Raw genomic sequence first — 22,561 nt, forward strand, 5'->3', positions numbered from 1 at the left:
TTCTGCTTGTTTGCTGTTTGTTTTTTAGGTTCAATTGCTGATAATTGTGAATTTATTGCCACATTAATGTTTATAGTTTTGATCTTTTTCTTAGATAAGTCCCTTTAACATTTCAAATAATAATGGCTTGGTGGTGATGAACTCCTTTAGTTTTACCTTGTCTGGGTAGCACTTTACCCACCCTTTGAATCTAAATGATAGCTTTTCTGGATAGAGTAATCTAGGTTGTAGGTCCTTGCTTTTCATCATTTTGAATACTTCCTGCCAGTCTCTTCAAGACTGATTTCTTTTGAGAAATCAGCTGACAGTTTTATGGGAACTCCTTTGTAGGTAATTATCTGCTTTTCTCTTGCTGCTTTTAAGATTCTCTCTTTATCTTTAAACTTTGGCATTTTAATTATGATGTGTCTTGGAGTGGGCCTCTTTGTGCCCACCTTATTTGGGACTCTCTGTGCTTCCTGGACTTGTATGCCTATTTCCTTCACCAAATTAGGGAAGTTTTCTTTTGTTATCTTTTCAAATAAGTTTTTAATTTCTTGCCTTTTCTCTTCTCCTTCCGGCACCCCTATGATTTGAATGTTGGTTTGTTTGAAGTTGTCCCAGAGGCTCTTTACTCCATCCTCATTTTTTTTGGATTCTTTTTTCTTCTTGCTGTTCTGATTGAATTTTTTTCTTCCTTATGCTCCACATCATTGATTTGATTCTTGGCTTCATCCACTTCATTGTTGATTCCCTGTACATTTTTATTTCATTTAGTGTAAGCTTTATTTCTGCCTTGGTCTTTTTTATGCTGTTGAAGTACCCAATAAGTTGCTTGAGCATCCTAATAACCAGTGTTTTGAACTCTGCATCTGATAGATTGCTTATCTCCATTTTGTTTATTTCTTTTTCTGGAGTTCTGTTCTGTTCTTTCATTTAGGCCATATTTCTTGGTTGCCTCATTTTGACAGCCTCCCTGTGTTTGTTTCTATGTATTAGGGAGAGCTGCTTTGACTTCCCATCTTAGTAAGGAGTAATGTAGAAAAGCGCACCTAAGTTGGATGGGGCGGAGCCTTACGTAATTGCCTTGGCTGGGCAACCTGTGTGAACCAGGTTGATGGAGTCTCAGATATGGTGTCACTCCTCTGTGGTTCTGCATGTGAGAGGGCTCAGAAAAGGGAGAATGGCCAATGCCTAGTCTTTGCAGTTTTGTCTGGGAGGGAGCTGTCCCCTGGCATTCACCCTGCTGCCAGACACTTCAGTTTCTTCCTGTATGCCATTGGTGCCCTTCCAGCTTCTGCCCTAGTGCTGGAGCCCAGGGGGAGTGAGTCTGTGTAAGTCCTAAGTCCATTTTGGACTCTTTAAGAGGAGATGCCTGAGAATCCCGCAGTTTCTTCTGCTGCCCCAACCCCCACTGGTTTTTACAGCCAGAAGTTATGGGGATTTATCTTCCCGGTGATGGAAGGGGCCTGGTGGGGGGCCTGGTGTGGGGCTGGGGGGCCTGGTGTGGGGCTGGGATCCCTTGCTTCTGAGATAACCCTCCCAATATTTATCCACCACACATGGGTGTAGGACCGTCTGTTCTGCATCTCCATGTCTCCACCCCTCCTACCCATCTCAGTGAATGTGACTTCTTTAATTCCTTGGTTGTTGGACTTCCTTACAGCTTGATTTTCTGGGTGATAGCTGTTTTGTAGTTTAGTTGTAATTTTTGCTGTAGTAGTGTGAGAAGGTGAGCTGTGTTTACCTACGCTTCCATCCCTATCGAGATTTAGAATTCTCCCCCCTAAAGTACATCTTAATTAATAAAAAGAGAGATATTAATTTAAAAGCAAAAAAAACCCCACAGTCATTCAAAACTAACATCTGGCAATTCATTGTTTGTTCGATGTGGGTAAAAAAAAATGTTAAAAGACAAATTCTTGACAAATGTGTGTGTATGATGCATAAACCCAATTCGTACCACCCCTCGCAGGAAGCTTTCTCGCCTGCTCATATCTTGGTGCTATTGTCATCTGTCTGGGCCCAACAAACATGACCAGAGTCAATCCTGCCAGTTACAGAATAGGATTCAGAAGCACTTGGCCTAATTCCAGTGAAATGATTTCAGACATTGAGAGTGGTTATTTTCATGCACGGCACTTTTCCTTTTCTCTGCTTTTGCTTCATTTCTTTGTTCTTGTGGTGTTTATGTCTTCCCTCCCTGCCCATGTTATTTTGAGGGCAGGACTGTGTCTTATTTATCTTTGTATTGTAATATTTTGTGCATGTAGGTGCCCTGTAAGTATTTGTTAAGTTAAAAATGAAGAAAGAACATTGTCTTTTACATGGTCACTGTTTTAAATGTTTCCTGGGAGGGGAAGAATGAGTTATGATGGACCTTGCATATGTAAACATCTATAGTCAGAAATGAAATGGAATGAAACAGGCCAGGAAGGGGGAGGGCAAAACCAGAGAGCAATGACCAATGAAAGGGGTAACTGTAATCTCACTTCCGCTGATGAAGAGGAGACTTCTGAGGACAGAGAGTGTGGGTGTGTGAGCTAGGACAGAGGACTATGCTGACACAATAATATTTATTTATCCCCCAAGTTAACGTACTGACACTGTAACAATGCAAACAATGCATGAAGGCTTAACAATAACCACAAATTGTCCTTTACATCTAGTGTCCCAGGAGAGGAGAGGGCGGTGGGAAGGAAGCATTCTTTAATAGCGTTTTGCAGGTGGAAACAAATTTACTGCCAGTGCTTTCCCTAGGTCTTATTAGTTGATTGGGGTGAAACAGTGTAGAAGCCTTTTTCTACTACTGGAAAGTTTTATCTGGAAAAGTCTGGTAACAAATAGACTATACTAGTTAGTCTTTTCCATTTTTTAAGTTGGATGATTGATATTTTCCAATGTTATTGTTATTTAAAAATCCTGGAAAAACACTTGTAAACCTGATTTTAAAAATAGAGCAAACATTGATATAATGTTAAAATGTCTTAAAATGTAGCTGTTCAACAATCAACTCTTTATATCAGGCAGCCGTTCAAAAATAACACTTGGCATTCATCTATTGCTCTTGTTCGTACATGGGGCAATGTTCGAATAGTTCATGTGCTATGTTTCCTGAAGCTGTTCTCTTCATGAAATGACCCCATTACTCTAATTGCTGAAATAACAGTACTTTCCTGTTTAAATAGATTTTTAACTGTCTCCAGGAAGTCAAGTGCAAAACAAGAGCTCTGATGGGGATCTAGTAAGACTAAATTAGTAGTTACATTTTTGTTTTCAAAAGAAATTTTCTGGAGTGGATTTATTCCCAGAAAAAAATCAAAATTTCCCAGAATAGTAGTAGTAAGCAGCATGTGTACTTTGTTTATTAAAATCTAGTCTCAAAGACTGTTCCTGAAAAACCTTACTGAATGGCGACTTTACGCCCAAATGGGAAATATTAGCAGCTAAAACTGGCTAACAGTGAACAAGTCCCACAGTTTCTTACTTGAAAGGAAATGCCTTAGGTTTTTGGTTGTATTCATTTAAATAAAAGCTAAAACCTTAGAAATATGTCAATGCAAGTAAAAAAAGAAAACTGTCACTATAACATTCTATCAGTTTAGGATACTTATAAATGCAAAATTTTCTCTTGACAGGTACACACTTCCACAACACACCATCTGTACACTGTATTGTGTGTTCACCGCCCTAAGTCAAGTCCCTGTCCATTACCATTTAACCTTCCCGATACACATTTTTATTTTTAAGTTTCAATTAGGTTATATTGTATGGACCAATCGTCAATGTAGTTGTCATGTTTAATAACCATAAAATATTCCATTGTATTGATACACCACTGCTTCCTTCTCAGTTTTCCAATTATTGAGGATTTGGCCCCTTAGCCACTATTGATTAAAATATCTCTGCACAGAAATGACTTTTTACTCTCTCAATTAATTTCTTGGAATAGATTTCTAAAGAGGAAATTACTGAGTCATGAAATATAATGGGATTTATAATTTTTATTACTAAATTTATATTTAGGAACACTAATTTATTATCATGCCAGTTGCAATATATGAATTTTTCTTACAGCTCTTCCAACACTGGATTTAGGATTTTCAATTCAATTTCCCAGGTAATACTGGTGAGGTATTAATTCTCAGTTTTTATATTTACATTAAAAATTATCAGTTCGGTTGAACCTTTGGCCAAATGTCTACTCTTTGTGGTTTCTTTTGTATTCGCCGTTCATGGATTCTGTCTGTCCATTCAAGACCGGACATCACTTTGATGCATAGGTACTTATTTCATATATATTCTGAAACTAACTCCCATAGGACAACTTTGTTGCAGATTTCCCTCTGGATCCTTTTCTTTTAAAGCTAAATTTTACTAGCATGTGTTATATTTATATACTAACCCCAAAATTCTCAATCCATTTATAATTAAGTATTCGTACTATGTCTACTCTTTCATTTTCTCAGATATTTTTATACTTAAAAAATTATCTCTTTATCTCATTTGAAATGTGTGACATGTATTTCCTACAGAACAATTGCCTACTTTTCCAGAGGCAGTTATTAAGTAATGGTTGTTCCCTCTTTTATTTCATCAGGTTTGGTATAAAACTTCTATGTGTATAAATTTATTTCTGGCATTTCCATTCTGTTTCGTTGACCAGTATTTTTGTTTTTCAACTCTGCACAATCCGGCATATGTACTCAGTATGTTTTAAACTCTGGCAGATTGTCACCTATTATTTCCTTGTTCTTTTTAAAGCAAGAAAGGAAACGAAGAAGAAATACCAAATATTTCTCAATATCCCATGGAAAAAATGTATATATTTAGTACCTTTTCTATCAGTTCTTTTGCTATGTCATTCGTTTGTGTCTCGTAAGTTAGAGGACATTCCTCAATCACAAGTCGTGGGCGTCTTTCTCCACTGGGCGCTGCTGAATGCTTCGGGCTGTAACAGAGAACATGTTCATAGTTGGAAGCCAGTTGCTGATTTTAAGCTAATATGCTCATGTGAAAATAAGTGAGCAACTCACAAATAAGGTCAAGTAATCAATTTGTTGTTGTTATTTCGAGCCTAACGGTTATCTTCCTATACAAAAATATCAGAAAAACACAGTAACTTTTATTAATTTAAATTTTCTTAATTTAACCCTGGCTGGGTAGCTCAGCTGGTTAGAGCGTCATCGCCATACGCCAAGGTTGCGGGTTCCGTCCCCAGTTAAGGCGCACACAAGAATCAACCAATGAACGCATAAATGAGTGCAACAACAAGTCGATGTTTCTTCCCCCCTCAAATCAATCGGTAACAACATTTCTTCATTTAAATCCCTTAATTTAATTTCTAGTTTAAATTGGAAGAAAATTTCACCTGTTGTTTTAATAAAAGTTTTGAGAAATAATTTTAGATTACTCTTTACTTCATTATTGTACAAAAGCATAAGTAAAAATCTTATTCAAATGCAGGTAAATACTGTCCTGTGTTTTTCTTTTTTCTTCTTTTCTGATCTTTACCTCCTACTTATTCTTAGCCTTGTCAGGGCACTACTGAGTCTATTTTAAGTGATGCTAAAAGAGAAAAAATAATGTCTACATAGTTTGTATGAGGTCCGTGATTAGGAAATAAGTGTTACTACTGTGAGATAAAGTGGCATGTTTGTTTAGGAACGCTTGACCCAGTGAATACCTGATGAGGCTGCACATCGCGGTGAAGGCTGAAGCCTGCACCCACCCTCTCAGACACGGTAAGTAGGTAGCTACTCAGTAGCAGCCAGTGTCCCTTAAAAGCACACCTAGAATTTTTTTTAAATGTTTTTTTCCTTCAGTTTTCCTGTTTCCTTTTATTTCTTATGTCATTTTTTCTTCTCGGCTTAGCCCTTTCATAGTTTCCGCCCTGGTCTTTGAGATGGTTTGGATATAGTTGAAGAGTTGCTTAAAAAAAGTGCAATGTGTTAATCAAATAAAATCGGTCTGGTTCTTTTCATTCTTCACTGGAAGGAGCAGCAGTATTTGAAATCTATCAAACTTACAAGCTAAGCTGGAAAATGGTTGCAGTATTGTTTGGGAAAGTAGCTATTTTTAAAAGTTTTAAAAAACAAAGGAAAATAGGTGGCTTTTACATCCTATTTTTTTGGAAAAAGCTGATAAGCAGTCCATGTAATTTGTGAGAACTTGGCGTGTAGGCATTTCTGAAGTAAAAGTTTAGAAGGCAGAGAGACTTCATGCTGTTACCACCAACTAAACAATATAGCACAGTTCAAAGAAATGCTGGAGTAAGTGGCCTTCATGGGTCCGGTAGGCTCTTTGAGCCCGGTGATAGGGCGTGTAGCCACCCGCTACTCCCGCGTCTGCTGAAGCTGCCCCGGGAGCTGCCCTTTCCCTTTCCCTTTGCTCACGGACATCCTCACCTAGGACCAGTTTGTCTGCAAGGGGCTAAAATCAGCGAGGGAACATAAGTGTCCTTCCTCCAATCCGGTTCAACCAACCCTCTAACTTAGCCTTTACTTCTACCACTTTGTTCAAACTTCCTGTTCTTTTAGCTAAAGAAAACTGCCATTCCCAACAGCTTCTTAGTCTGACTGTTTTCTTGAGCAGCAGGCTTACCTTAATTTCAAGCGTGATAGCACCGCCCTGTACAGGTAACTTGCAGGCAGGTGTTTTCTCTGCCGCACAGGTTGTATGACAGGATGAATAGCCCCAACTGTATATCCTTTAAGATAGTAATCTTCCACTTTCGTTACTATGTCTGGAATTGAACTTATCTTGATGACTTCTGAATTTGGTGAGGCTGAAACATTAAATGCAAAGAGAACTTTTCACATACAGTTGAATTATACATTATTTCTATCTATGTGTGACAATACTGAGTAGGAGACATGCTATAAGATTTAATCTCCAAATAAAGTTACAATAACATGAATTATATCTTTCTAAATTAATTTAAGAAAAAAGCAAAAAATGGAAAAAATATAATAAAGATTATTTAAAATAAGAAAAAAGCAACAGTAACTTTATGAGTTCATAGATATATAATATTACCAATATGTCTCAAAGAAAAATATAATGCCTTATACACATATTTTTCAGATGAGATTGGGCACATTCAGGGTGGCATGGCTGTAGATTATACACACATTTTTCAATTAAGACAGCTTTATTTCTTAGGGTTCATTTGACTATATTTCCATTAATAGGTACTGAAGACATACACAAGAAAAGCAATATTAAGTTGAAAAGCTAGTTGTCTTTATGATTTGGGATGAGATGCATAATTTCTTAAGAAAAACTTAATACAAATCTAAAATTAAAAATGGAAGAAATGGTATTTGTTAAGTAAGAATTGTCATTTCCAATTACACTTCTAAACTACCGTGTTTTAAGTTTCTCTGGGGAGCTAAGAATAGGATTTCATATGGCTCTTAAGTGTGAGTAAAGGAGTTAAAAAGTAAAGGTATCCAGTTCTTGGATACCTTAGAATTGAAAAAGAATTCTAAATGTATAGGAAATTTAAATGTAAAGTTGATATGCAACTCAACCATTCTTTTGAAGTAGGATGAGTCTGTAGAAACTATCAAATAGTACAGTCTGGTCCTGGCTGGAGTGGCTCAGTGGATTGAGCACCGGCCTGAGCACTGGAAGGTCGCAGGTTCGCTTCCTGGTCAGGGCACATGCCTGGGTTGCAGGCCAGGTCCCCAGTAGAGGGTGTGCGAGGGGCAACTGATCAGGATCTTGCACAGATTTCTCTCCCTCTCTGTTTCCTTCCCTTACTCTCTCTCTAAAAATAAATAAATAAAATTAAAAAAAATAGTGCAATCTGTACAGTTTTTAGTAAAAGGGAAAGGGCGTATTGCTTGGGAAAATGATTCTAGTGTTCCAGGTGTATTAATTTAGAAAACACTTTCTGTAACAAATGAGAAAACAGTTTTCTCATTTTCTGGAAAACAATGAAGAATTAATATCTAGAAGTAGACCTGCAGTTTGAGTATCTCTCTACTAGCAAAACATTCTGAAATTAATTCCAGGTACGGGCAGTGCTGGCTCTTGGGCTTCTGTCAGCGCAGTCAGTGGCGTCAAGCAGAGAGCGGCAGCTAGTGGCCTGAAAGCAGGGAGGAGGTTCAGCAGCAGACAAGGAAGAAGGGTCAGCGAAAATCCCCTCCTCTAACATTGACCTGCATGCGATGGAAGGGAAAGCCCCATCGGTAGGTATTCACGCCTACTTCTCAAACCAAAGTATAGCACTCAGTAGAAAAGTTACATACACCAGGATGACTCGATTTCCTCAAATTTTCATCCTCCTTTGGATTGAAACTAATCTATTCAAAAAATATTTTCTTTATCATTATGAATAGGAATAAAAACAAAGGACAATCCTGGACTGAAGAAACAGCTGGGGTTCATTGTAAAATGACCCAGTTGGGCCTGGTGTGTGGCAATCACGCTGTGAGTCATTTGGTTTTCCCATTTTTCAGTATTTTTAACATCCAATGCTGATTTCCAAACAAAGGAACTGAACAACTATAAAATAGAATAAACTGTTAAGACTAGAAACCAAACATAACCTAAACTTATTTTTAGAACTATATATTAATCCTACAAGGTTTTAAAGAGAATTTTAGTTTTTAATGACTCGCAGGGCTTATTGTAGAAAATAGAAACACTTTAGCATGGCACAAAAGGGGCCTCACAGTCTGATTTCCGCCTGCTGTTGAACCCTCACTCTCCCCAGCCTTCTCGTTGCACGCCCTGCTGCGGCAGGCCCGAACCCCGGCGCATGCATCCGAGGCTGGCAGCTTGTTTCCGTGCACCAGGCCTCCACTCCCTTCCCTGCCCCCCAAGCCTGAGTTCATCATTCCTCGGTGCTGTACCTTTATTCTACTAGTTCCCTTACCAGACTGTACGATAGTCACTTGTTTACATGTTTGTCTCTGCTGTTTGACCGAGAATTCTTTAGGGCAAGGAATCTACCTTACTTCTCTTTCTATGCCTACCATTTTCCTAGGTAATTATGTTAGGTTGTAAACACTATTCGTAAGGGAAACTAGGAGGTGAAATTATTGCAGAAAGGAGGGAAAGCCATCAAGGTTCGCTTGTGGAAATACACGTAAAAAAAGTTAGGTCAGCAAATTCAGGAACAGTCGTGCAGGTCTCTAGATCTTAGAGGAGAGAGGCAAAGCAGGGAGAGAGCGCAGGCAGTGTTGCGAGCTGTTATTCTTTCCTTCACCATACAAGTGAAGGTGCTCAAGAACCTAGAGAGAATCCAGCCGGGTAGAGTTTAAGTTCAGGCTCACTTCAGAGGGCTCTAGCTTTAAGGCCCCACTTTATGTTCCTCAAGTTAATGACATTATAATTAAAAAAAAAAGCCCCACATTGCAAATGAGGTAAAAGGTAATGAGAAGTGGAGTTACACTGGGTGTAATTAGCTCCATCTTGGAGTGAAATCTGGAGAGAAATTTGGGAGAGGACTGCACCCCAGACAAGGAAGGAGCTTGTGGGTCTGGGAGAGCTTCTGGATCCTGCTCAGCCTCCTTCTCTCACGGACTTGTTTGGGGTCACTGTTAGATCCCTTACTGTCTCACCCAGTCTATCGTGGCAGCATTGCTTAGGAGGAAACCCCAGAAATCAAGAGCTCAGGGTTGGGGAAAGTGCCTTTTCCCAGAGCCCAGGCTGAGAGTTCAGAGCTCTTCAGGCAGCTGCGTGCTCCGCCTGCTCTCCAGGTTCCAGCACTTTCCCAGAGAGGGGCACGCAGCAGCCAACACTGAGAAGGCATTTAATGGATTCAAAGAGGCCCATCAGTTGTTTGTTATTAAACGTAGGTATTTGAAAATATTTCAATTGTTCTGTATTTTCATCGAATGCTCAGCAGTTAGAAATATTACAGTTGACCTTGAACAACATAGGTGTGAACTGCAGACCTATGTGTGCCTTTTCTCTTTATGATGCTTTCTCTAGCTTGCTTTATCGTAAGGATACAGTATACAATGCCTGTAATATACAAAGTAAGTGTCAATTGACTGTTTATGCTACTGGTAAGGCTTCTGCTCTTTAGTAGGCTATTAGTAGTTAAGTTTTTGGGGAGTCAAAAGTTTTTTCAACTGCATGTGTGTGGGGGTCATCACTCCTAACCACTGTGTCATTCAAGCGTCAACTGTATTTGATTGTTTCAGTTCTATAATCCACCTCTATCATGAAGGATTGTATGTTATCTGGGATGGTGGCGATGGTTGCACAACAGTGTATGTGTACTTAATGCCACGGAACTTAAGTGTATATGTACACTTAAAAATGGTTAGGACGGTTAAAACGAAATTACTAAGTGATAAGAAAATAGGAAGTCACAGTTTAATTGGTGCGTTGGTAATACACTGAGATTTATTTAAAAAAGAATTGATTTCTCATATAACCATAATAATAGAATCAACAACCATACAAGTAAATAGAATGAAAGAAAACATTAGACTCTAACTATACTGTTATTTGCCAATGACTCTGAGCCATAGCTGTGCCCTTTGTTGAAAAGGAAAATTAATTATTAGATGTTAAAGACATTAACTCAAAACTGATTGGAAAGCTTAAAAAGAATAAATAGCACACAACTTCCTGTCTACGTGATTCAATGTTATTTAATTCTGTGTCTGTGTGTGCAACTTCAGAGCATCTTGTGCCCAATGCCAAGTCATTGGGTGGAGGCTTGGAGACCCACTGGATTAGAAGTAGCAGGGACACAATGATACTAGCAAAGGGGACAGACGACATTAGAAGGAATAAAATGAATTATATACTAGATAAAAGAACTCTAAAAACTTTACAGCCTGCGGTCACCCCACTTCATTGGCCCAAACTGATGATAATGGAAGTCGTTCCCTCCACTGCACTGTCTCAGCACGGTTTTCAAAGGCGCAGTTATTTAATATGTTAAAAACAATCACAACGAGATGGCTATAGCAGAAAACCATGTGTGCTTAAAGAAGTCCCTGTTCAGGTAGAGAATGTACTTCTAAGGAACACCTCATTCTCTGGGGACGTCAGAGAAATGTTGTGTCAATGGAATAAATCCAGCTTTTCTGTCTAATCCACATCCTCTTGCACTCTCAATAAAGAAAGGCTGTTTCTTGAAACTCAACACAAAAGAAAAGTTAATGCACGAAATACACACGTGCACACACACGGGGAGTTTCAGGAGAATTCCAAACTGAGAGAGCCAGACAATTTATAAAGGGAGAAGGAAACTGCACATCAGCACTGATGAACACATCAAAACAAACAGATGCAAAGACCATGTTTGTTTTGGGCCCAGGGCTTTGCGTTAATTATTTAACTGTCCCAAGTATGAACGCTTTCCTATGGGGAGGTCTGTGTCTTTTGATAACAGCACTCAGCATGGCCGTGACGATTATGGTAAATGCTTGAGAACTCCTTATTAAAAAACTGACTGAATGAAAAATTGGGCGATTAACAGAGCTCCGGGGTGCTCATGGAGCAGGGGTGTAGAGAATAGACTCTAGGACCAGACTGTCTGGCCCCACTGCCCAGCCCTGCCACTGACTAGCCTGGCAAGGGACTTCTGCATCCATGTGCCTCAGTTTCCTCCGCCGCAAAGTGAGAATAATAGAATACACCTTAGAGGATTGTTAGGAGGATTGAGTAAATTAATATTCGTTCTCAGAAAGTGTCCAGCGTGTAGTGAGTGCTTTGTTTGATGAGGTCCTCCTCTGTTTAGAGAGGAAACAGCTATTCTCACTAAGAGCATTGGGCTCTAGAAGCAAATCGCCTGGGTTCAAATACTGGTTATGCCATTCACTAGGCCTGCCATCTGAAACAAGGTCTGTGCCCCTCTGAGGCATGGGTCAATAGCTGCATTAACTTCACAGAGTTGCTCTGGTGGTGACTGTAAACAGGAGCCCAGGGCCTCACACAAAGTAAACACTCAAACGTCAGAGATGTTTCTGTCTGCTGGTGGCCCAGCTCTGACAAAGATCGTTTCAAATGAAGTTGTCCTCAGAGACAAGTCATTGCTGGTTTAGAACACCTCCATGAAGATCATTGTGGAGATCTGGATTCATTCCAAAACCATGGCTCCCAACCTGTAGAACTCTAATCAAGGCCCCTAACTCACACGCTAGATTAGAGGTCCCCAGCTCATGCTCTGAATCTTGGGTTCCTGGCTCACACTCCACATCAGGTGTCCTTAACTCACACTGATCTACCCTATGGAGGCATGGACTCAAATGCCCAAAGGTACCATGCTGATAAAACAAAGAAAGAAGCTGTGCTGGATGAAGCTGTGGGACCCGGAGAATTCTCAAAGCCTCACTCAAAGAGTGCAGCAGCCCCAGCTGCATGCTGCCTCCTGGGCATGTGGGCCTGGTGTTATTGATCTTACAATTTTCACAACCCCCCTAAATCCAGATTCTTAGGTAATATCTTTCCACTTTTAAAAGTGACAGTTAATTCAAATATTTTGACACTGTACACACCGAGTGAGACTTGTCTGGTGGCTAAAATATGGCCCATGTCTTGTTGGCTTGTGACTTCCACTCTGGGTCACCTCTGGGATTTTACAGACCAGAGCCTTCCCAGGTCTTGGCCAGGCCTCCTGGACCAATCTCAGACAGTGTTCAGCATCCTAGGACACAGGAAAAGGCACCTAAACCTTCCTTATTATAGGAAGAAGTTGGTAACAGGAGGGCTTCAGCTCACTCCCTTAACAAATTGTCCTACATTGGGACTTGGCTTTAAACGCACCAGCATCAGTCAGCACAGTCAGACCCAGGAGCAAGAAGAGGAAAAATAAGCTGGGAATTCTGCAGAGAACGTTTCTCCACATAATTCCCTTGATTCTTTTTTATTTTTAAAAAGACTTTATTTATTTTTAGAGAGTAGGGAAGGGAAGGGAGGGAGAAAGAGAGGGAGAGAAATATTGGTCAGTTGCCTCTTGCATGTCCCTAACTGGGGACCTGGCCTGCAACCCAGGCATGTGCCCTGACTCAAAATTGAACCAGTAACCTCTTGGTTTGCAGGCTGGCACTCAATCCACTGAGCCACACCAGCCAGGGACAGCTCCCTTGATCCTTAATAATGTTCTAAACTGTGCTGAAATGAGGCAGGAAGGCTGATTCAGCTCAGAGATGTGAGGAAGGGGCGAGCTATGCACACAGACTGAGGAATTTTCATCAGTGCTCAGCAGAGTGAATAATTATGTCTCCACGATAGGCTCAGTGTTGCAAGCCAAGCTTCTGGTTTGATGTCCTCACACAGGGGCGGTGATATCAGAGGCTCTACAACTTTTTAAACACAGGAAACTAAGGGGAAGGTGGCGGCTGTTTTGGCTGGAATTTGAACAGCACCAGCGGCTGGCAGCAGCTGCAGACCATCTTGCTTTCAGCTCCCCACCATCACTTCTTCCTCAGTTCTTTGGGAGAAGGAACAAGTGGTGTTGTTTATAGCATTAATGGGTGTGGTTGGTCATTGTTCAATCGATGCTACATGGTTTGTGAAAGCTTCATTCTACCTTACAAGGCTGTCGTGAAGAACTGATGAAAGAAAGCATTTTGTGATTTGCTTTGAAAACTAACTATACAGATGCCAAGTGGGTTTCTATGATTAAAATGGAAGCATGCTGAAGGTTAAGCAACAATCATTTATCCTTACAGTTTCTAAAATAAAATAATCAATAGACTTTTAAATGTTCCTTTGCTTAAAGTTTTCAGAGACAAAGACCAACTTTTGAAAACAGAAAAAGTCACATTCCAGTATAAAGCAAGAACTTGTTCAATGCCAAAAGCTTTGCTATGGTGATGTAACTCTATGAAAATAGTCCAAGATATATATGTTCTTTCCACCAATTTACTTCTGAAACATTAGTATGTATTTTTGAAATACTCTGAAACATTGTTTCCTCAGGTAAAAATTACAATGTGCAAAAACCGACAAGTAATTTTACCATATTTTCAAAAGGGAACAGACTGTCAATCTTTATATTCTATCTCGCAATGAGAGTAAAAATAAGAAGTAACACATACCAAGTGCATATTTTGTGTCAGACACTATGCAAAATGCTTTACTTGACTAATCTTTTTTTTTTTTGCAATTTTCAAAGATTTATTGCTGACTCTGTAGTACATTAATTATGGCTGTACGTGTCTGATCTTAATTAATCCTTACGACCCTTCTTAAGGTAGATATTATCCTTATTCTCAGATGAGGAAACTCAGGAAGAGAGGGATTTGATAAGTTGCTCAAACTGCTGCTACGTGGTCAGACTATAATTGAGCCGAAAGGAATGACGCCAGAGCCAGTGCCCCAGTCTAGGGACACGCTGGTGCCTACAGGAAAGTAAATCTTAGTTGATTTGCATTATGTTAATTCAGAATCTGTGAAAATTCAGAGATGGGCTGAGCTAAAGCTTATGGACTTCAAAAAACTGTTAAGCAATTAATGTATTGGTATTAAAAGGAGTATCTGGCCCTGACTGCTGTGCCTCGGTTGGCTGGGCATCACCCTGCACAGGAAGGGTCACCAGTTCGATTCCTGGTCAGTGTGCGCGCCTGGGTGGAGGGGTTGGGCCCTGATCCGGGTGCGTACCAGAAGTGACCGATAGATGTTTCTCTCCCACGTCAATGTTTCTCTCCCTTTCTTTGTCTGTCCTTCCCCCCTCTCTAAAAATAAATAAATAAAATCTTAAAATAAAGGAGTACCTGGCTTACTTAGCAAGATGTGTTAAATTACTTAGAAATATAAACCACTATACAAACAGCATGCAAATGTGTAATCTTTTCTGTTTTCAATGAAAGCTGCCATTTTTGCTGTCACTTACTAATATATTTAATTGAAATACTATAACAGCAGTTTTAAAATATGCTAAAACTCTGTCAAACTATGTGGTTCATTATTATAGGCAGATATACAGAAGATCACATTATGACCCTTTCAAACTCTTGCAGCCTATGTCTCACTGCCGCCTCCTTTGTGTGCTATCTCGTGTCCATTCTGTTTTATTCAGAGTCCCGGACAGACGCTACCATTTTCTATCATTCCTGCGTCTGTACGTCTTGTCTTTCAGCCTTCTTTGCCCTTGCCCCTACTTCCCACTCAGTCCTTTTTTAACCTTTTTGAAATTTTTGGGTGGGGGTAGAAATGTGACATACAAAAAATGCACAAAACATACTTAAAACTGCTAACACTTGGGCCCTGGCTGGTGTGGCTCAGTGGATTGAGTGCCAGCCTGTGAACCAAAGGGTCACCAAGTTTGATTCCCAGTCAGGGCACATGCCTGGGTTGTGGGCCAGGTCCCCGGTTGGGGGAGTGTGAGAGGCAAGCACACATTAATGTTTCTCTCCCTCTTTCTCCCTCCTTTCCCTTTGTTCTAAAAATAAATAAATAAAATCTTTAAAAAAACCCCTGCCAATACGTGGGCAACTACCATCCATTAAAAAATCAAAAGATGGTGGACATTCCAGAGCTCCCCATTTCAACCTTTCCAACAACCCCTCTCTCCCCCTCTGTGGTACTTGAACATTCTTGGTCGTCACCTCCTTGTTCTTCTTTTTAGTTTACCATCCAAGTGTGCAGCCTTAAACTATCAATCGGTTTTGCTGATTTTTTGAGCTTTATATAGATGGACCCACACAGTATGTACTTTTTGTGTGTCTTCTTTCACTCGACACTATGTTTAGGGGATTCATCTGGTGTAGCTTGGGTAGTCACAGTGTTTGTTTTCATCGCAGCATAGCAGAGGACGGCAAAGCACCGCCCGTGGCCTGTTTGGTCATCTACCGTATGCCGGCAAACAACGGTTGAGCTGAGCAGTTGTGACAAAGACCACACGGCTCGGAAAGCCTGAAAGACTTGCTCTCTGGCCCTTAACAGAAACAGTTTGCTGACTTCTTCAGGGTGTTCCATTGTGTGAGTATACCACAGTCCATTTTTCCTGTCTCTTGTTCTTGGATACCTGAGTCGTTCACATTTTTGGGTTATTACGAATGACGCTTCTGTGAATATTCTTCTACGTGCCCCATGGTGGACATGTGCCCGCATTTCTGCTGGGCATATGTTCAACTAACTAGATAATTCCAAGCATTTTTTGGACATGGTTGTACAAATTTACCAACACCTGTTGTTAGCAGTCTTTTTAAATTTTAGCCATGTATAGATGATGTAGTGGTATCTCATTGTAGTTTTAACATGCATTTTTCTGATTATTAACAACGTTGAGCAAAGTGTTATATGTCTATTGACCATTTGCATTGTCTGTTTTATGAACTGTCTGTCCAAGTTTCTTGTCTATTTTTCTATTGCATCATTTGCCTTTTTGTTACTGATTCATTTGTACTTATATTTTATATATCCTGGGTACAAACATTTGTCTAAGTCCCACTCATTTTTTAGATCTCAAGTGAGGTGGCACTTTCTTAAAGGAGTCTTTCTGGATCCTACCAATCAGGTGGCGGTGCTCTTCTTTCTGCTTCTATACCTCGTACCTCGTATGACAGCACGTAGTGTACATGTTGTAATTGAAGGCTTGTGTATTGGTGCTCAGGATGCAAGTTCACGGAGCACAGGGACTAGGCTCTATTTATCTTTATAGCCTAGTTCTTAGTTTTGTATGTGCTCACTAAGTGTGAGTTCAAACAATGAATATATGTCCAACCAGATACAAGATGCATATATGCATAGGGAAAAAACAATGTAATGTGGATCGCCAATGAAATGTATATGTGTTTTCTCCCCAAATTAATATTTACTTAAGTGGGTCAACTGCATGCTAGTATCAGATATTTTCTCTCCCAGTTCAGAACGGTATCTTTTTCTTCCATAATAGTCTGAATTTGTGAGATTTATTATTTATTAATAAACCAAAATACCTCACCATTTCAAAAAAAAAAGGAACTGTTTATATAGTTTTTTCATCTGGTAGGAATTTAGGCTGGGCACCATGATAGAGAATATGTTGCTTCTTCAGTAAATGTAGTCATTTTTATTAGTAATTTGTTTTATGTAGGACTGTACATTTGAAAATCTTTTTACTGCTTGAGGAAATGCCCAAGAACTTATTAAATTCAGACAGAAATAGAAAAATTAGCTGGACCCTTCCTTCCTTTCATTCTGCCTTTATTCGTCCCTCCCTTCCTCCCTCCCTCCCTCCCTCCCTCATTTCTGATCCCTTATTTATCACTTGTTGATTTTTTTATGCATTCTCTTCAGTGCTGCATCTAGTATTTAAAATTACTGACCACTTCGTGTTTTGGAGACCGTCCCTTTCTTTGTATTTTTGGTGCTATCCATTCATTTTCCGCCGTTCTGTTCAGTTGTGCTCAATGTGGCTAAATACGCCTAACGACTCGGCCCAAGACACTTGTGCTCTGCCCACATCCCCTCTTTTTAAGACTTTATTTCAGTTCTTCCTGGAAATCATTTCCAGCCTTGCATCTGTGACTGTTTTTACCAGGATGTTCCCTGACCACCTCAAATGCAACATGCCTGTGATGGAATTGCTCTTTGACCACGTGCGGGCTCTTTTTGGGATGTTCCTCCTACTCTAAGAGGCATCATTATTTCCACAGTTACTCAGGCTCAGAACCAGGAAGTCATCCCGGATTCCTCATTCTTTCTGTCCCTTCACATGCAGCCAGCCACAGGCTAAGTTCCTCCCTCATACTGTCTGGTACATTTACTCCTTGCAGTCCATCCTTATTGCTGCCCCTCATGTGCAGGTCCTCCTTGATGAGCCTTCACTACTGCAATTGGTCTTCTAACTTTTCTCCTCCCTCTCATCTCTCCCCATTGCAATCTCACATGAATCTTCTAAAAACACGTGTCTGTATCCAACAACTACTTCTTCAAACGCCTTTATAGCTATTTATTCCCCATAGCATCAAGGAATCACTCCTCAGACAAGTCAGAGCTTTCCATACTCCATTTATTTCCAACCTTATTTTCTGCTTCTCTCCTACAAAACCTCCCTTAGCTCCCTGCTCTATTCAATAGTCCTTCAGTGTGCCTCAACCTCTTAGTCTTTTTCTGATTACCTAGGCCCTACCTTTCCTTAGGGACATTTTCTTAACGTCCTAATTTGAGTTCTAACTAATCATATTTAAAATGGGTTTTTCCTTTTCCCGATACCTCTCGCATCATGTATTGCAATTGTTTATCCATTAATTCAACACCACTTATTGGCCATTGGTCACGTGCCAAACACTGTGCTAGACCAGGGATATAAAGGTTGTTAAGACATAGTTCCTGACCTTGAGGAGTTCACCATCTTGCTCAGTTTGACCAATTAGAATCAAAAATACTTGAGGGCTGAAGTTATGTCTTATTCCTCTTTGTATTTCCCGTACTTATCAGCATCTTCTCCAGAATGCATACACCATATGTACTTATTGCTGCCAACAGTGATGATAAAGGACAATGAGAGGTTCTTGTTCTAATAATAAGGAAGCAAGCTAGAAGCCAGCAAAATTTTACTTGATGTATTTTACATAATTCTACTAGAAATTCAAATAAGGAACCTACCATCTGTCCATCTGTTGGGTTTTTGGTATTGTAGAAACACTTTTTAGTCATAAAGCTATACCTGCTCTAAAAATCCTTAAGTCTATTATTATGTAGATTTTTTTCTGGGATTGTACAGGGAGGCCAATTAACCCTTTTGGATAATTTGCAGAGTTAATTTAACCTTCATTAATAAATTATATTTAACACACTTATATATATACTCACACACTCTGATAAATACACATATATAAAATAAACTAGAAATTTATGACAAATAATGTACTGAAATCTCACTAGTGCAGCTGGTAGACCTAGCATAAAGCCAGGAGGTATAACAATAGTTAACTTTTTATTAAGTGCTTACTAAAGTGCCAGGTACCTTTTCAAGTAGATCATCTTATATTATCTCCCTGAGTCCTTAGAATGACTCCCTTATGTAAGCATCATTAGAACCCCCATTTTACAGGTGAGAAAACTGAGATGTAGCAAAGTTTACACACTTGCCACAGTTGTGAGCGAAAGAGCCTAGATGGAGAACCTGGGAACTTGACTTCAGAGCCTTATATGCTTAATGACTATGTTATCATTTCACTCATAGAGATGAAAATAATGGCTGAAAGTATGTACCTGTTGCCCCTCCAAAAAACAAGTGTGGGAGAAGGGGGGAGGATGAGAGAGAGAGAGAGAGAGAGAGAATATGAAACTGAATGGAAAATAAGTAATTGTTTAAGATAATTATAGCTCCCATAACAGGGCACTGGAAAGTTCAGAGTCTCCTCCTCTTGTCCCACTGGGACTTTACTCTCTGTCTCGTGTCCTGTGTCTGGAAAAACAGAGGAAGACAAGGTAAGAGACAGGCTCATCATGAGCACACACAGCTGTCACCAGACCATTTTGTTTCCTGAAAGGTTGCTCACTGCACAGTGGCCTCTGGGAGGCAGGAGGGGCCACTGCGCAGCACTCCTTACAGGAGTGCCAGGACAGACTGCCAGTGCTACATGCAGGGCCGGCATGTTCCCCCTCCTCCGACTCACTCTGCCCGTAGGCTGGAGTGGCAGGTGGAGGTCAGGGATGGGAGAGGAAGGTGCTTGTGTAGTTGGGTTGATGCAGAGTCTCGGCTTCTGTTGCAAAGACAGAAACAAAATAAAACAAAAGGATGTGGAATAACTGGAGAGAAAAAAGGGACAGAAGGAGACGAGGCGCCTGGACCAAATAGGAACCAGGTGCGACTTTAAAGCCTATGCCTACTTTGTGGGTTAACATTTGCAAACTGTGCCCAGACTTAGACTTTATAGCGCAATAATCTGTTACCTTCTCCAAACACCTAGAGCGGAAGGTAGAAATTATATTTCTTTTACAGAGAGAAGGACTTTTGATAATAGAAAAACCAAAATGACCTCTAAAAAATTTAGCTGTAGATCTTTCTGACTTAAGGATGACTGCATTTCTACACATTTGCTTAAGATTTTTAACATTGTTGGGAGAAAATAAATCAGAAAAAAAATTAAAATTACTTTAGGCCCTATGATCCTATGAGGGATGGTGCAGCAAATCTTAAAGCGCAGACCGGAATGGCTCTGGCCTACAGTGTGTGAACAGACAAGGCTTTGAGTTTAAGGAGAGTGCGTGTTTGTGTCCTATGGACGGACAGACAGACACTAGTCCGAACAAAACAATCAACGAGGACAGTCAGTGGAGAACACATAGAGCTATGTCACTGAAATCGTCTCAAATAATAGTTTTTGAAAAAGTATAGAAAAAGTCATGTGATCGATTACTTCTTTGACCACCATTATCTTAATTGACTTAACTTTCATAATTAAAAAGAAAATTAAGAATACGGACTTTTCCCTTTGGCAGCCTTAGCCTTAGATAAAAATGGAAATGTGAGTATGTTGGAAGTATATACACGTGCAGAGCTTGTGTGTGTCCCTGGAAGAGAGTTTGCTTGCTGGCTAGCTCAGTTTTTGACAAAGAAAAATGGGCTGCTCCTGTTTCTTGCACAAAGATGCACTGTTCACAGAGCAAAGCAAAAAAAGGGGAATTTGTGCTTAAGTTGAAAAGAAATTAAGGTAATATCCAACATGATAATATGCTTAGTATAATCTTTCTATTCACTGATAAAATGTGTCGCTTTTTAGAATTAAAAGCATAACTTTATAATACGAACTTAAACTATGGGTAGCTGGAAATTCTAATAGCGAGCACGACACTCCAATTCCATTTTTAGTATCCCATTATTAAAACTACAGCTCTGCTTTTTAAAAACTCAGTTTTAGCTATGCAGTTCTATGGTACTGTTAAGTTTCGAACCCCCCGCCCCCCCAAAAAAACCCCTGAGGCAAAGTATTTGTGAAGTCGAGCTACCTCCGTTCCTTCCACAGGGCTGCCATCTGGGCTTGTTTATTTGTGTTTCCAACTTTCTGGAACAGGGAGTTTCTCTGTTACGGACAGGGCACCAAGCAAAGGAAGTGTCTTACAGAAGACTATCTTTCCTTTCTTTCTTTCTTTCTTTTTTTAATCTGTATGTTCAAACTTCAAGTTTAGCTTGGTAAAAATATCAAACAACTAGCACCATCACAAAAGTTAGCATACTTGGAAACCTCAGACTTGGCTTAGCAAATACTCTCCCACACGATGCAAGTAATACTTCCTGTACGCTACCTTCTCGTGCCTTTCAGATCTTTTTCAAAACAAACTGTCATTAAGGCTATGGCTATCTGGCCTGGAAATCAAACATTTTCCATGTACTCTTCCACGAATAAGCATTTGATTTAAAAATGAAAGAAATATTTCTAAGCAGTTTTTCTAATTTTATGAACTACATATGAGCCATGTTACAAAAAATAAGCAAACAAAACAAAATCTTTCAATATATAATTAAGAGACAAAATGTTATTTTTAGATCAATTATACAGTCTTATTATGAAGAACACTCTAAAAATTCACAAACTAAAACTAAAAAAAGTAGTAGTCCCTTATCTCTGAAACATTTCATTTAACACATAAAATAGAAGAAAAAAGTACCTTGTAAAGTAAAATCCAGCAATACATATTCGTAAGCAAATTCTGTCTTTGTTTCCACTTGCGGTCTCTTCAGGGTAGAAAATATTTTTCCAGGGCTGCTATCATCAGGGTCTTCTAGCTTTCTAAGTCCGCACCCCATGGCAAAATCTGGAAGGAATTAAATTGCAGGACAGGGGAGGGAGAGCAGCAAATTCTGTTGTTCAAGCTGCAAAAAGAAAGTTATAAACTTAACTGCTTTGATTTTTTCAGCTAAACCATAGATACTCAAAAAGAAAACATCTGAGTCCAAAGAAAGGAGCTGAAGACTTTTTCTATCCATTTTTCTGAACAGTCGTTGAGCCCATCATGATTAAGCTACAGCTCCGGGAGGCTGGGCTTGATCTTAGGAGAAACATGCAAGCTGCTACAACTTAGCGGAGAATTTCCATGCCACGTCAATTTACAGCCAGCCCCCTACCAGAGTTCTGTCGCTCAGGGCACCAACTGTGCTTTGTCTATTCCAGTTGGCTGGATGATAAAAGAGGTGTCTAAAAACAGAAATAAAAAGGCAAAAGTGCAACTCAGATGGAAATATCTACAAGCAGAGGATATATGCAGACACCGTGGCATGCAATTTTTTTTCTGTTTTCTCTTTTCCTCTCTTTCCTGTGTCCACTCCCTCCTCCCTCCCTGCTACTACCAAGAAAGCAGGAGAGAGAGAGAGAGAGAGAGAGAGAGAGAGAGAGAGAGAGAGAGAGAGAGAGAGAGAGAGACAAGGGATGAAAGAAATGGATTCTCAACATGGTTGGAAACAAAAATCATTTCCAGAACGGAAGTCAGCTTTACGAGGAAACTTCTGGAGTCTAAAAGGAGAAAAGTAAGGTTAAAAAAACAAACAAACAACAAACACTTTAGTCTTTAGGTTTCATTTTTCAGGATTTCTTTCAACATGAAGATTGTTTTTGCTGGAAAAATTATATACTAATAAGAACTGCCAAATAGAAAAAAAAACCTATATTAAAATATGTTAATAAAAGACTTTATTTAATTGCAAAGGAGAGACAGATACATAATAACACTCTAC

General features: G+C 39.7%; 1 protein-coding gene across 2 annotated transcripts in view; it reads right to left on the reverse strand.

Moving 5' to 3' along the window:
• The window catches only part of RFTN2 (raftlin family member 2), a 63,707-nt gene extending 41,500 nt beyond the window's left edge, over positions 1-22,207 (reverse strand). The window contains exons 1-4 of one of the 2 annotated variants that reach the window (XM_024564275.4): positions 21,956-22,205; positions 21,499-21,703; positions 6,583-6,766; positions 4,816-4,930 (exon numbers count right to left, since the gene is read on the reverse strand). In XM_024564275.4, coding sequence (XP_024420043.1) covers positions 4,816-4,930; positions 6,583-6,766; positions 21,499-21,637 — 438 coding nt within the window. In that variant the 5' untranslated portion in view covers positions 21,638-21,703; positions 21,956-22,205. Of the gene's footprint in view, positions 1-4,815; positions 4,931-6,582; positions 6,767-21,498 lie in introns of both variants that reach the window. The other variant, XM_045198426.3, reaches the window with a different exon arrangement.
• Positions 22,208-22,561: the final 354 nt, after the last annotated feature.

Source organism: Desmodus rotundus, chromosome 2 (assembly GCF_022682495.2).
Source record: "Desmodus rotundus isolate HL8 chromosome 2, HLdesRot8A.1, whole genome shotgun sequence".
NCBI classification, from domain to species: Eukaryota; Metazoa; Chordata; class Mammalia; order Chiroptera; family Phyllostomidae; genus Desmodus; species Desmodus rotundus.